At 40.4% G+C, this 15,734-nt stretch overlaps 1 protein-coding gene across 1 annotated transcript in view; it reads right to left on the reverse strand.

Annotated features, from left to right (window-relative positions):
• Nucleotides 1-15,734, reverse strand: part of LOC109481091 (dynein heavy chain 5, axonemal-like) — a 39,661-nt gene that overhangs the window by 12,334 nt on the left and 11,593 nt on the right. The window contains exons 6-11 of the mRNA XM_019783562.1: nt 10,175-10,286; nt 9,709-9,879; nt 9,249-9,484; nt 8,576-8,798; nt 7,931-8,119; nt 7,358-7,552 (exon numbers count right to left, since the gene is read on the reverse strand). Of these exons, the coding sequence (XP_019639121.1) occupies nt 7,358-7,552; nt 7,931-8,119; nt 8,576-8,798; nt 9,249-9,484; nt 9,709-9,879; nt 10,175-10,286 (1,126 nt within the window). The remainder of the gene's footprint in view (nt 1-7,357; nt 7,553-7,930; nt 8,120-8,575; nt 8,799-9,248; nt 9,485-9,708; nt 9,880-10,174; nt 10,287-15,734) is intronic.

Raw genomic sequence — 15,734 nt, forward strand, 5'->3', positions numbered from 1 at the left:
GGCCGTCAGCGACCAAAAATAGAACGGCGATATTTTGCGGAAAAGTGACGACGGCAGATGCATCAGAACACACCAGGGAACAGTCGGACCACACCCCGAGTATTCATCAGGAATTACAGCCCTTAATGATTGTACAAAGCAACTAAAGAATGTAGATAATGCTAATAGACTAAAACTAGCCATAAGTTTGCGTTCCTGCCCAACAGGAGGTCTGTTTGGACGGGATGAGTGCCCCGGCTCCGCAGGGGTTCGGCCGGTGACATATGTGACATGTCAGGCACACATGACGTGTACATGTGCAGACGGGATATGTTTACAATGTGAACACCAAGTGCGTTCTGAAGGCAATAAGGTCACGTAAGAAGTAAGATGTCTGTCATGAACATATATCCGAGGCTTAAACAGGTGCATATATCAGGAAGTTTCAGTTCGTGTATTAAATGTTATAACTGTGTTTTAAGTCCTCATCATCTTCTACAGACTACATGACTGTACATTTGGCCAATAACAGTGTTAAAATTCCTTGCAATCAATGTTACATAATAACAGTGTAATGCTAAAAATCGCAGGTTTGCTACATGTATAACTGTATAACCATGCCCTTAGATTTATTAAGTATAGCAACGGCAAAATTGCACTATGATGGCATTTGGAATCATAGAAAAGTTGTAAACCTTGAACAAAAATACAGAGTATGATACCTTGCAAAGTTACGTATTAACAATCAAATTTAGGTTTTAAATTTGCGTTTTTTTACTTAGTGTAGTTATAGAATTCATGTCACTTTGCCATCTTTGTTTACTTTGCCATGTTAGATTAAAATTTATTCTCAGTTGCAGTTGTATGACTAAACCATAGGGATATAAATACATACATCTTATGTATAGCGGCTGATAACGCGAAAATCCGTTGAAAGAAACAGACAACTCATGACAAGTGGCAGCTGACGCGTCGACGTTCCAAACACGTGTCACTGTGACTATGTTGTAACGGGGAGCGAAAAATGCCTGTAATGGTGCGTATGGGAAATATGCATGTACTGGACCAAACTGTAGTGCGGGCAACGTTGTGGCGAGAAAATGTAAAAAATATTGGTTTTATGGACATAACTAATATGAAAGAAGCTTAAAGATTTCATACCAACCTTAAAAGTTCAGTCTATGGTCTTCCTTTATCTTCGTACAAGAGCATCAGCTGTATTGGTGCAATAAAAAAATATCATAAATTCTAGTCTCTTCCAAGTTCCAATAAAAGCTTTAAAGTGGGATATGAATGGTGGAAGCATAATATAGTCCTTGCCATTCAAATTTAGCAATTATCATCAATCGAATACAATTTAATTATGCCACAATATCCAAGACAATACTTGGCACTTGACACCAATCGATAACTTCAACGTACTGTAAAATACTAAAATAAGCTTTACTTTAAGCTTTCCTATATAGTTTTTTTACCAATGTTTATGAAAGACTTCAAATTTCACATTTAACTATGGGCGTGATACACAGAAGGTATGCGTACGTACCGAAATGACGCTTGGGTCACGTGTGGCAGGGACAACCCATCCTAAAAGAAGAATTTGCAAAACAGCTGGTACAACAAAATCGTGCCAACAGTAAAAAGTCTGCATGAATCCTATGGCGCTCACAGAAAATCAGAGATATACACAACAATGTGCTATTTTACTGTGGAACATCATATAGTGAATGGTTACTACATACTCAATGACACTGGCTACTCATGAGAAGATGATAAGACCTTAACAAGTACAAGTCAGTATAATAGTTGATGGCAAATGATAACTAATGTTTGGTAATAAGCAGACAATGCATTTCAACTTTACAAGTTAGGCAGCAGTAAGAAGGTTAATATCACAGGAAAAACTGAGTATTAATAGAGCAAGAAATACATCATTGTATAAAAAAAAGAAAATAAACTGGACGTTATCTCAATAACCTCATACATTTTAATTTCAACGGTTACATTAACATAAGCCTTATAACAAAATTTACCTTAACAAAAATGTAGTATTCTAGCAGCCCATTGCAAAAACAAAGCATTCCTGATATAAAACTTTCTAAGAAATTCTGAACACCAACATATACAAACTTCCATATCAATATACACACCATAAACCCCATAAATGCATGCGATACGAACAGATTAATCTCATTAAACATACTGCCATTGCATAGTCAATACACCACGAAAATCATAATAATAATGAAATGTACGATACAAAATGCAATGGGCATTAACACTCAACAGTTATCACTATAATCTCGAAAGTTACAAATATGCACATTTTTATTAGTCTGGAATATGCAAATATATATCATACACTTGAATATTGATACAGCTTGTACAAAGTTTCTACCACATCTTGGATGGAAGCATTAAGGTACAAATCTCATAGGACGGATGAACAGTTACTGCTAATAACTTTGGCTGGGTTTGAAAGTGGTATGTCAAGAATAGGACGGATTAGCTAAACTAGGCATTCTGACTTGAGGACGGAAAAGAACAGTCATGTAATATAATGATTGTACGTTTACCAGGACGGATATAGCTCAGTGCATAGAACTTTTATTGTAACTTTGGCTTACAGAAAATACCTTGTCTGAAATCATTTGGCAGTTAAATTGTCAAAGTGTAAGATCTGATTGTCTTTAACTGTACAACACCAGCAGCACACATATTGCTGTAACTCTCAGCAAAATTATACTAACTTGACACAAAGAAGGGTTCCAAACACTCATAGTCTGTTTAAAGCTTGTTCCTTAAAAATTTCAGGTTTATGTTAATAGTACATTATGCAATCATGTGTAATACATAAAGTATATGCATGAAGCAAGAGCTTAGGATTAAAATCTCTTCAAACAAAACTTACTAGACTGTTAACAACTGTTTCTGACAATTCTCGTTATTAATAACATTACTCTCCGTTGTTGTTAGAGAAAGCTTGTATAATGTTACAGCCAAGTCAGGTGTAAATTTTGAATGTTTACAATCTTTGCATTCCCATGCTGGAAGTGCGTTATATTGACAAAACTGCCATGTTGCTCTGCATAAACATACAGTCACAGATAGGGGGCGCTAGAAAGGTCTGAGCGTTCCCGCCAACCCCCGCAGAGACCAACGAGTAGCAGTGATGCCATCATGACGCACGTCCAGCGTGAGAACTGGCTCCCTGCAGTTTGTACGGGAGATGTAACACGGGCACTGGTACGTCTCCGCCGCCTTGACGGGGTCGGTGAGTTTGTCGGACTGCGGGACACACGTGACGTGGATGACGGGGAGGGTGGAGGGGCCGGACTTGGGCGGCGTGTCCAGGAGCTCACTGGTGGTCTTCTCCCACGTACATCCCCACAGGTACAGCCCAAATACAAACATGCCCTCGTTGGGAGGATCTCTCAGCTGAGGGAGAAAGAAGAAAATTACCATCTATGAGTCTTATCCAAATGAAATGATCAGAGACTCTATTTGTTAGAAAATGCAATTAGTATTTACAAAACCCTTAGCACACATGCAGTTCTTACCTTCTGTTCACTTAGTTTTTTTTTTAGTTTTAGAATCATTGTAAGTTATGGTACTGTAGTAGTTACAGGATCTAATTTTAATGTGTACTCAAGTATTACATTGTACAGTAACTGTGAATCGCACACATTATGAGGTGCACACATCCAAAGCAATGCATGGTGAGACCTAATTGGCCGAGTGCAATGTTACAATCATTATCCTTCAAATATCTACATCTTAGCATAACCTCAACCACTGACATGTTTGGAACCACTACTTACATGGTCCTTGTCCCTTGCAGTGATCTCAGTCTGGAACATGAGAGGCTCCACATATCCATACTTGTCTGTGAAGTTCTTGACTGACTCAGACTTGAGCAGCCCAAACAGGGCACGGGGCTGGAAAAATGCTCCAGGCCAGTAGGCAGGGAACTTCTCTCTCCCCTGTAAATTAATCAAAGGGAGTTTAAGATTTCCAATATGGAACCATATCGATAAACAGTAATAATGTGAAAGTTCATGTATAATTGGTACGGTGAATTCATGGTAAAAGTCTTACCACTGACTGAAATCTTACCACTGACTTCTTCTTGGGGTGTAGAGGGCTCTGGATAGGGGGCACTAACTTATGTACATTGTAACAGTTACTACAGTTGTAGCTTTAATTTGTAAAACCATCAAAATAATGTTTAACTATTCTCAAAATCTATCTTTTGCAACATGATTTCCTAGTAGCTATACTTCAGCATCTTTGAAAACATTGTGATATGATTGCCAACTTTGGCTAAATTCTGTATTATGTAAGTTTTAAATCAATGATTGACATCTGTCCATCTTACCTGAGACAAGAGCTTCTCAAAGTGTGCGTGTCTGTTGGTGAGGTCAGTCAGCCACTGTGCAGGGTTCCATGTTGGCGGTGGGACGGCATCCCCGCCCAGACGACACCACAGCTCGGGCGTACGGTAGTGGTACAGGTCATCCGCAACCGTCAGGTAGTCCTCCGACAACTGGTCACCCAGGGGGAGGCCTTCAACTGTGTCAGCTGCTGACTTGATGGCCTGAAGATTCAAATGAGGTAAAACATGCTGTTTTAAATTTGAAAGGAAATATTCTTTGCTTACACCACAATTTGCTCCTGTGAGTGATTCAATGATGCAGTGTTTAAAGTCTCAATCACAAATTCTGGACCTTCCCATTGCAAGACCTTGGTCAGTTATATGTGACAGGGGCTTAAAGTCCACAGTGGGCACACACAGTGCATTGTTGACCAGAAAAAAAAAGAGTATCTAATTGTTTGCACTGCCTAGATTTGCGGCAGACACCATTTGAGCATTGAGTGTATCTGACAACACTAAGAATTGAAAACCCAAATGTGCCACCCTCAATCAATGAAATTCTGGTTCATGAAACAAGCAATGCCATACACTTCTGGTGCCAATACAAGATGTGCAAAAGTATGTGTCACACAATCTACAGACTTACCAACCAGTTAAGACCTGTGGCATGGAGGAAATGGAAAAAAACAACAGCCACAACAATTATCAAACAGGTTGTAACTGGACTAATATTGCACAAAATTGTCAGAAATTTGTTCATCCTGCCAACTAAATTCCTTGAAAGTCTTTTCAATCGCTTTATGCACAAATACACATATCAAATATTAATGCCATATAATAAATATGGCATGAATCTAAAATGAAATCTGACATTGGTAACATTACTATTCTGTTAGATGAGGTGAACACAACTTGGCCATTGTCTCTTTTAAATATCAGTGTAACAGTTACTTACATTGAGTGACCTGCGAACTTCACCAATGAGCTTCATCAGCGCTTCCACCTCTCTCTGGATGAACACATTAAAGGCTGTGGCTCCTCCCAGTTTCTTGATACGGTCAGCAATATACTCCTGAAACATAGTAGGCAGTCCAATCATATAAAATAGTCATGTAGTTGTCAAGCCATGCTGCTGTAAAGTTTAAAAATACTAAATTGACACCTGTTGCAGCCCATAGTGTAACATTACTTCCAGTTTAATAATTAATGATAAAATGAATAATGCATTCCATTGCCAGCTTGTGTCCTGCAACGTTTGTTTCAAAGAGTGTTACAGTAATTTTCCTGAGTTTTAGATCAATTTCAATCATTATTTTTCAGAAAAGAATGATTTCACACCGACCTTTCCCCATGCCCTGGGTACTTTAGTGAGCAGAGTAGTGGAGAGTTCGTACAACTCCTGTTCCTTCCTGTTCTTAAGTGCAGCGTAAGTCTGGGTGGCAAACACCCCCCGATTCACCACCAGGGGGAGGCTACTGGTCGCACTGATGGTCGTCAGGGGGGGACCTGGGAGAGGGGGTGTTGAGAAAAGTATGATTGAATTAGTCTGTGATATACAATGTTACAGCTGTAGTAACTGTCACTGTGACAATAGTCTCATTATGAGAAGTTAAAAAAAGAGACAATTTTAGGCAAAATGATGGACTGAGAAAAAAGAAGAAGAGATGTTGGACTGTACCACATACCTGCGTATGGAGTGGGGGGTCTGGGTGATACCACATGACTGAGGGTGGGGGAGGATGGCATGATGTCATACACACTGTTCAGTCTGGTGAAGATATACTGGTCATCTCCCAGTAGGGTCTGTACGAAAAACACAGAAAATGTGTCACAAAATTAGATTGTCCAAATCTGATTATAAAAACCTAAAAAGTATCATACGTAAAGTGTCACATTGTTGTGGGTAAAATCAAATACTCTGAAGAGAAGACTTCATAAAATTGTGTCTTGAAATGCCCAATCCCATACCTCAGTGAATGAGTGCATGTTGCAGGCTTCAGGCACATCCAGGAAGAAGTTAGGGATCTGTTCCAGAGCCTGCACCAGGGAGTTGTACCGGATGTAGTTGGCAAAGAAGGCAGCAGGGATCTTGTGTTTCACTGTGGGTAGAATACACAGTCAATCATTTTGATCCAAACAAATTAAAACACAACCATTTATTGCTCTGGCATTGCAGCCTTAAGATCTAATAAAATATTGTTTGCTTATATAATTTTATCCTTGTGATAAGATTTGTGTACAACTCACATCTGGGGACTTCAAACTCCTTCTTCATGGCGTTGGGTCCCATCCAGTAGTCCACCATAGCAGACAGGGTCTGCTGGTCATACTCATCACTCACATAGCTGCCATAGATTACCTGGGGGAACACAAGGAAACCTTCAGGAAACAAAACCAGGGATGATTGGCAGCTATCTATCATTTTCTGCTACTATGAGATGAGCTGCGCATTTGGTATCTTAAATGCAGGAAATATCTATTAAGACATTTTAGGATGACATTGTGATTTGGTCTTCATGGTATTTTGATGGTCAAAATGGATTTATGGTGCTACACATACAAATGTGTCATGTATTAATGACTCATGAGTGCACAATGACTATAATGATTATCATACTATTAGACAAGTGTTATGATAATCATAAAGGATGCGTATACCTCTGTCAGCATATATCTGAGTGCAGTCCATGCAATGCCTTTTCCAGGTGTACCAGGCATGTCAGTAGAAGTGGTGTCACTGAACTCATCTAGCACCAGCCTCAGACCCTCCTAAAAACAAGATAAGGAATCCGATATAATAACTTTAGGATGATGAAAACAAAGTTAACACTTGTCTTTGGCGACTAAAAATCAGACCATCCGCATAGATAACAGACTATCTGCTCAAGTAATAAATATATTGAATATGAACCATAAGTGTCCACAGCATCTTTTTATATTGTTCTCCAAGCTATGAGTATAATTGTAATCATCAATCTGAGTTAATCAAGACAGTGTACGCACCTGAAGTTCATTGTTGCCAAAGATCATGTCCCCAGGCCTGTTCCAGCCTCCCCTGCCAAACCTGGCCCTGAGGCGCAGAGCTCCGTGCACCATGAACAGGTTATGGAGGACGGCAGGCCACTCAGGCCGCGTGCTGGTCTTCAAAGTCTCAGGCTCAATCCACTGCATGGACCTCACCATGTGGTCCCTCATCATCTGTGGAAATAATGAAGCAAAATGAAAGATCGTTAAGTATATTCTGTACCTTAATGTAGATTTAAGACTTCCTACACAATCATTGTTTTATTTTTAAATTCAAATTCTTACCAATAAGATTGCTATATTTGCAATGCAATTTTTCTATTCTGTCTAATATTCGCATCAGAGCTACCATTGGCTCCAATTAGGCAACAGACATGCATGCATCAGAAAAGTAAAGAATGAAAATGAGATAACCTTTTCTGGACCTTTGACCTAACTTCCAGTAAGTGTAAATGATGAGTCTGGCATTTGGAAATAACTACAAGAACACAAACAGCAATGCTGAAAAAGAAAATTCCATACACAGAGGAACACACTATAATCAGTTCTCACCATGGGAGTGTCCACCACCACTTTGATGGCATGTTGCAGCAGGTGGATGGGAAGTTTAGGGTGGGGCTGGGCCGACACCCACAGGCGGAAGTTGGAGTCAGCCGGCAGCTTCTTCTCCTGCAGGGTGGTGTCCAGGGTTTGCAGGAAGTGCAGGGCATTGTGGGCATTGTGCAACAGCAGCCAATGACCCTAGAGGCAAGGGACAAAAATGTTACACTGAGTCTCAAAACAATTGTACAAACCAATATGGGTCAGTACATCTATTCAAGGCAGTATTTACATAAAGATCAGTACTTTTTTTCAAAAACAATCATATGGTTCTTTCCCTTGGCAGTGAAGTGAGAGGCAAGCTATACAACAATAAAAAAAGGCTCTGCTCCTGAGGTGTTGCCAAAAAATGGTACAGCTTTAGCACTGACTTGATATTATTAAGCTGTATATCATAGTGTATTATAAGAGGTAAACTATAACCATTACAATAGTGATACAGCCAGGAATGCCCAGTTATCTGGAGGCTATTCAAAGGGGCTAGCCTTGGTAACTGCACAACATACAATATGAACACTGTCAGTAAGTTACAATTCTCATTCAAATGCGTTCTTAACAGACTGAGGTACATGTAGCTTTTACAAAGCTCATTCTTACCTCTTCCGCAGCCTTTGCCATGGCCCTGCGAACTCTCCTCTCCTCCTGCGGACTGCCACTGCTCAGGTACACCACCTGGCACGCCTCCTGCTTCTTGGCGGCGAACTCCGTAAACAGCGTCTCTGCCAGGTCGCTCTCTGAGGTGTACAGCAGGATGATGGGAGTCTGCGGGGTGGACTGTCTCAGCACACCTGGCAGGTCTAGTGGGATCTCTCCTGCATACCTGGTTGTAAAAGATTGTTTAGAAAGTCACAACACCGTAATGACTGGTTTCCATTGTGAGAGAAAGCCCTTAACTACTTTTGGACAGATTTTCTTTGTTATTCATACTATAGTAATAAAGAATGTTGAGCTCCAATTGGTAGTTCTAGGAATGGGAATGCTTCTCTATATAGTAATGGGCATCTGTCTACAAGCTCTCAGGGAAGAGGATCCATTAGCCCAACAGTGAGAGATTCAGGAGGAAACCAGGAATTCAGCACCAAGGACAGGACAGGTTTGAAAGTTCCTGTCTATGGTAAAAAATATATACTATTTCATGTCTAAGCTGAATGGAATTTTAAATGAATTCCTGCAGTAAGAATTGGCCCAGGAATGGTTTAAACTGAGTTGATGCTATACAGGTTTTCTGTTGTTTCATCCCTTTTGCAGATGTTGGATATACGGTACTCACTTTTTACCCAAAACCTTGGACACAAAGTTGGAGCTGGCATGCATGATGCGGTCACTTCGTAAGGCCCGAATGACACAGTAGCGCTGCATAGGTGTGTAGTAGTCGTCCATCTTGTCTGGCAAGGCGGCCAGTTCTGGCTTGTCGTTCTCACAGAGTGTCCTCCACGGCATCTCACGGCCATCTTTTGGTAGTTTGTCAAAGGCATCTTGGAACCACTGGTAGTATACAGCCAGGACCTGCATTCAAGAAGAAAAAATATTTATTTTTATATCTACAAAAATCAAGCAAAATGCAAGAAATCATACTGTAATAAACGTACAATCATGTACATGTACACATATTGAATTTCAAGGTCACCCCCCTCCCACATAGTATTTCAATGCACTGAATTACATACATGTAGGAAGTGCTCTTACTATCATATTGCAGACAATGATTACTAAAAGAATGCCTCACGTACTTGAAGGTTATGGTATTGGTCATCCAGCATCCAATCAAATGGCTTCCTGGCATTAGCGCGGGCATCAGAGCCGACCCCGTACCCCATGGTAGACATGACGGTTGAGGCGAAGGTTGGAGAGATGATGAACTCCCTCTCACCTGGCCCCAGTCTGCCTTCTGAGTCCTCAAGCTATAGGGTAGTGAAAAATTATTGAATCAAGACAGGTCACTGTTAGAAAATGTTACTGATAAGTCTTCAATAGTGTATTATTGACTTACATGACAAATGTACTTGACTTATGCCTGGTCTTGGTACCAGTGTGCATTATAATGGGGGGCATTGCTTTCGAGATAGGAACTTTTTTTCCATCGTGGCAGGATTAAGTAAATGGTGCTAAAATGTAGCTTCCAATTTACTTTTATAATAAGTAATATTGATACTAGAAGACAAGTGACTTTTTATGTGTCTGTTACAATATCCTTACCTCCATGGACACCAGCAGAGCAAACAGAAGCTTGTCCCTCTCAAACAGGGAGCGTGCTGTGGTCATGTAGGCAGAGTAGGTCAACCGGTCAACCACAGTGTCTGTTGAGGCTCTGTCATGAGGAAAAATACAGCTGTTTTAAAATTGTATATTAATTAACAATTAACAATGTTCACAAACCTGCCCAGCTACAATGTACCTCGAGTGACCATCACAGGAACAATCTAAACCTAAAAACTGTCTAAACATAGCCTGACTGTGTTTAAATAGAGGTACTGCATGCCCCTAAGCTTTTGGATATGAATTTAGGCTTTGACATTTACGTGTGCATTGTGTATGTAGGAGGCAGCTTTTCAAAAATAGCAAAACTGGCAAACTGTCACAATCAGTCACAATAGACTTTTACTAATTACTGTTTTGTATATTGTTCATCCATTTATGATTTAGTATACAAAGGAAATTAAATAATTTAAGACTGGCCGAGGAACATCTTTCAACTCGTGGTGTGGGTGGCATGACCTTGGTAAACAGTTCAGATGACTTAATTGGTGTAAGTGCTAATACCTCAAAACGACCTACAATTATTTGATACTTATGAAAACTTTAATCTCCAAGCACGTCTTAGGGTGGCAAAAGACAGTTACTGTATCAAATTGGCCAGGCATGTATTGGATCCTCTCAGACAGGCCATTGGTCTCAGAGGATCCAATACGTGGCTGCTTGGAGATTATGAAAAGTTTACATTTTCAGTTACTGTGCCAACCATCATGCTTTCTACGTTACCACCTAACAGTTCATTCTAATCTGATTGGTATTGACCTTTACTCCTTATACTATTACAACAATGAAAAACAACTCAAAGTCCATTGGTACCCTGTGCAAAGGTGTAAAGCCAAAAGGGAGGGGATTGGTTAAATTTGAAATTGTTCAAACAGAACACGGAGGGCCACTGGTCACGAGACTAGCAAGTTACTGTAACAGTTCTAACAGTTACATTGTTCACACAGTAGTCTGAGTCAACTGCTACATTCAGCACAAGCTTAACATCTGCTAAGTTTCTTCCATTAAAACACAAGGTAAGTCCATTTTCTTGAAAAATATGATAGAAACTGGAGGAGATTGAAAATAAAATGTGTCTATTGGTGGCTGTTTTGTTCAGGGAGATTTCCTTGGATAAATATGGCCGCTATATTTTAGGAATTAGAAGTTGTAAAAGAAGATAATGGTTAATATGTAAAAGATCCTTTCAGCAAGACACAATTTGCCATTATGTTATGATTTAGAATTTTAGGTTTATGTCAAATATGAAAATTCATAGTCAATATGTTAAATCTTCTAAATCTTTCTTGCAGTCCAATATTATGCACATACATGTATGTTTGACTCTTTTTTTTCTTTTATGTGACTAGAGACATAAAGTATGCCTTCCATTAAAGACCAAGGCCCAGCTAACTCAGTTTGGTTGTAACTTTTGCCTCTTAAAGTGATAAGTAAATAATAATGTATAAAAGATATACTTAGTATTGAAGGATTGTGTGTACGTGACCAGATGTACGTGACTGAGTTAGTTATTTCCTCCCACAATTCCAAGCGAACCCCATGAGCAAGCATAAAAAAGACCATACTTTGGTAAACAAATTGGGCATGATTTTGCAAATAATGACTTTATTATTAATAATTAAAAAGCTGCATGAGAGGGCTTTTAATTATGTGACTGTCAACTAAAAAAAGGGAGAAACATCACATTCCCTACGTACTGTAACAATTAATGCACATGATTTACAGGGTTCACAGCAAATTTTGAGTTTGAGTGAATTTACAACATTCTTAGACTTTTTTCTATCCTTTTCAACAGTGCCCAGTCCCATGGAGTCCCATGGATGACCAGGGTGACTCAAAAACAACTACGGTTGAACTTTCCTCTCGTAATAAGCTATACAGAAGGATTAGTGATAATTTTTCTGAAATTGAAGTGGAAAGCTTGCGAGAGTTGATGATTACTGATGGGCTTATTGCTAGAGGAAGAGTTCAGAATGCAAGTCCGCACGAAATATTTAACATGTTGGAAGACGATCACAGGATTGGTAGGGGGAATCTTGGATTACTGAAGGAAATACTGAAAGTCCTTGGAAAAGGAAAGCTTTCAAAGGAAGCAGAAGATGTGGAGAAGGAAGAGGGTAAGTACATGACTGTACATCTCAGATGTTATGAGAGGTGAAAGTTGCTCTTGCTGATCAGGAAAACTCTGACTAAATAAGTGCTGAGAATACTGAGGATTTTGTACAATAAGAGACAAATTGAGATCTCCCAAATATAAAGTAATATGTAAATATAATTATTGTGATAAAGCACAATTCTGACATCCAGTATTTGGTTTTGCAGATTTAATATCAAGAGCATGTTAGATATGACAATGTACAATCATGATTGTACAAAATTTGTAATGTAGTTGTTTCACTTTTCTCCCTGCTGCCTAACCCTGTAAACAATAAAATCTGGTGGCAAAGGTACACCACCTTCATTAGGAAGAAGGTTATTACAAGAATCTTGAAGTTCATTTTCGACACCTTAGAATGCAATGAAGGAGATACAAGATAAATCACATAAAATGTCATGTACAAGTTACCTTACAGGTTATTATAATACACTAGTCTAGCTTCTCTACTATATATGACTTGTAAATATATTCTACTGTTCCCAGTGAATTAAGTCTCACTTGGACATTTTTTATGTTTTTTTTATGACGATTTACCACATTTGTGGAAGGATTGACATAACAGGTGACTATCACCTTTTCAAAGATGTCAAACCTGAGACCAGACAGTAATGTTTGAACCACTCACACCGGGAAGGTCCCCTACTCTTTTCGATAAGTGCGGTAGGTTCTTTAACGTGCGTGGGGTGTGGCTCTCCTCAAACACGGGACCTCCATTTAACGTCCTATCCGAGGGACGTCCCTAGCCGAAGCTAGGTACTCATTTTCACCTGAGTGAAGTGAGGAAAGTCTTGTTAAGTACCTTTCCCAAGGGTACAACGTCGCGGCGCATGTTCGGACTTGTTCGGGTACGACCCGGAATCGAACCCGGGTCTCCCGTTTCGTAGTCCAGTGATGTACCACTACACCACACGACGCCACATTACTTGTTTGTATTGGCTACTTATATATCAAATATTATAGCTCAAATTTGCCAACAATATTATATGTCACTAGGTAGTCAGTAGATTCAGAGATGATACAAGATAGTAAGATATGGTACAAATCATGTACAAGTATCTCTTCATTCTTTTCATATCTAAGATTAGATTTTGTATTATTTAGTACACATGAGTGTATATTCTTTCGATATAGGCATGAAAGTGTTAAAAGTGAAACAAAGGAATGCCTCAGATGAAATGCAGGTTAGCAGTGATGATGAAAGATCAAGTCACTCTGACAGCTCTGCAGAAAGTGACACAGGATATACTACACCTCCAGAGGACATGGACATACAGGATTCAGAGAGTGGTAGGTTTTTCTCCCATGTTTTAGATAGTGAATTTTAGTAATCAAGATCAAGAGACAGTACAAAACAAAAGCACAAAGTTAACATAAACACATTATGCCTTGGCAATCACTCGTGAGCTTTATTTGTAATCAGATACAGAGTCATGTACAGATACATAGTCATGCACAGATACAGATTCATGTACAGATATACAGACTTTCCGAGTATGATGACCGTGTCAGCCCCTGCACCTGAGTGAGGGTCACAGTTGACACGGTAGCCTTCGCGTGAATTTGTTTAAGGTGGATAACAGGTTGCGAATCTGAGACCCACACACTTGGGCATCCGTCTTCCCCAGCGGATCCATCGAGGGAGACGTGCTGGTTCCGGTTCGGGTGCTTGCAGCGAGCTGCCGGTGACTTGGTTACGCTCAAGTTCCGCCTTGATCACGCCAGCCCGCCTGGCGCTGCTCTCGTCCGCCAGCTGAAGACAACTGCCGTTGGAGACTTGACCCTCTAATTGAGGGGGGATACGTGTAAAGTGCCTTTCCCAAGGGCACAACGTCGGTGCGCATGTTCGGACATGCCCCCCTGCTCCGACCCAGGTTCGAACCCGGGGCTCCTTGTTGAGCGCCGAACGCTCTATCCACTACGCCACACGACGCCACTATACACATTATGCACACACACAGTATCACACAAACAAACTTACAGACAACACACAGTTTCAGTAACAAGAATGCCTCAGTAAGAGGCAAAATACTCCTATATGATTATATGGATTATATGACTTTGCATGAATGTTGTTCTTACTGCGTCAAAGGGTCTTATTCATAGAGTCATAGAGAGTAAAGATTATTATGGATCATACCTAATATGTCATTCTTATTTGCTCATTTTGTTTGCTGTTTTTTTATTGTTGTTGTTTTTCATAACACATGACTGTACACATATATAGAGCCAAAAACCTGTGTGCCTCAACCAAAACCACCAGACTCTGAACTGGACACAGAAGAGACTCAACCCAAACTACCAAACTCTGAGCTGGAGTCAGAAGAGACTCAACCAAGACCACCAGACTCTGAACTGGACACAGAAGAGACTCAACCCAAACCACCAGACTCTGAACTGGACACAGAAGAGACTCAATCCAAACCAACAGACTCTGAACTGGACACAGAAGAGACTCAACCCAAACCACCAGACACTGAACTGGACACAGAAGGGACTCAACCCAAACCACCAGACACTGGACTGGACACAGAAGAGACTCAATCCAAACTACCAGACCTTGAACTGGACACAGAAGAGACTCAACCCAAACCACCAGACCTTGAACTGGACACAGAAGAGACTCAATCCAAACCAACAGACTCTGAACTGGACACAGAAGAGACTCAACCCAAACCACCAGACACTGAACTGGACACAGAAGAGACTCAATCCAAACCACCAGACTCTGAACTGGACACAGAAGAGACTCAACCCAAACCACCAGACACTGAACTGGACACAGAAGGGGCTCAATCCAAACCACCAGACTCTGAGATGGACACAGAAGGGACTCAACCCAAACCACCAGACTCTGAGCTGAACACAGAAGAGACTCAATCCAAACCAACAGACTCTGAGCTGGATTTAGAAGAGACTCAACCCAAACCACAGAATGTAGAGTCGAAGCAACTAGACACTGAACTGGAAACAGAAGAGACTCAGCCCAAACCTCCAGATGTAGAGCCCCATAATTTAACACCATACTCTGAACTGGAAGCCACCACAGTGAACATACTTCTTGTGGGGTGCAAGCGTAATGGAAAGAGTGAAACAGGCAATACTTTGGTCAACCAAAAAGCTTTCAAAGTTACCCGCAAAGGTGGAACACAGGAATCTGAGAAGTGCACCAACACTTTAGATGGTCTGGATGGTGTGAAAATAAAAGTAACTGTGGTTGATACTCCAGGACTTTCAGAGATGCCAAAAAAATCTGAGCTGGATGAGGTCAAGAAAGGGGCCAACATGATGACTGAGGGTGTTGATGCTGTTGTGCTAGTTTGGAACAATCAATCAGACGAAAAT

This window comes from Branchiostoma belcheri, unplaced genomic scaffold (genome assembly GCF_001625305.1).
Source record: "Branchiostoma belcheri isolate BF01 breed outbred unplaced genomic scaffold, Haploidv18h27 scaffold54, whole genome shotgun sequence".
Taxonomy (NCBI): Eukaryota; Metazoa; Chordata; class Leptocardii; order Amphioxiformes; family Branchiostomatidae; genus Branchiostoma; species Branchiostoma belcheri.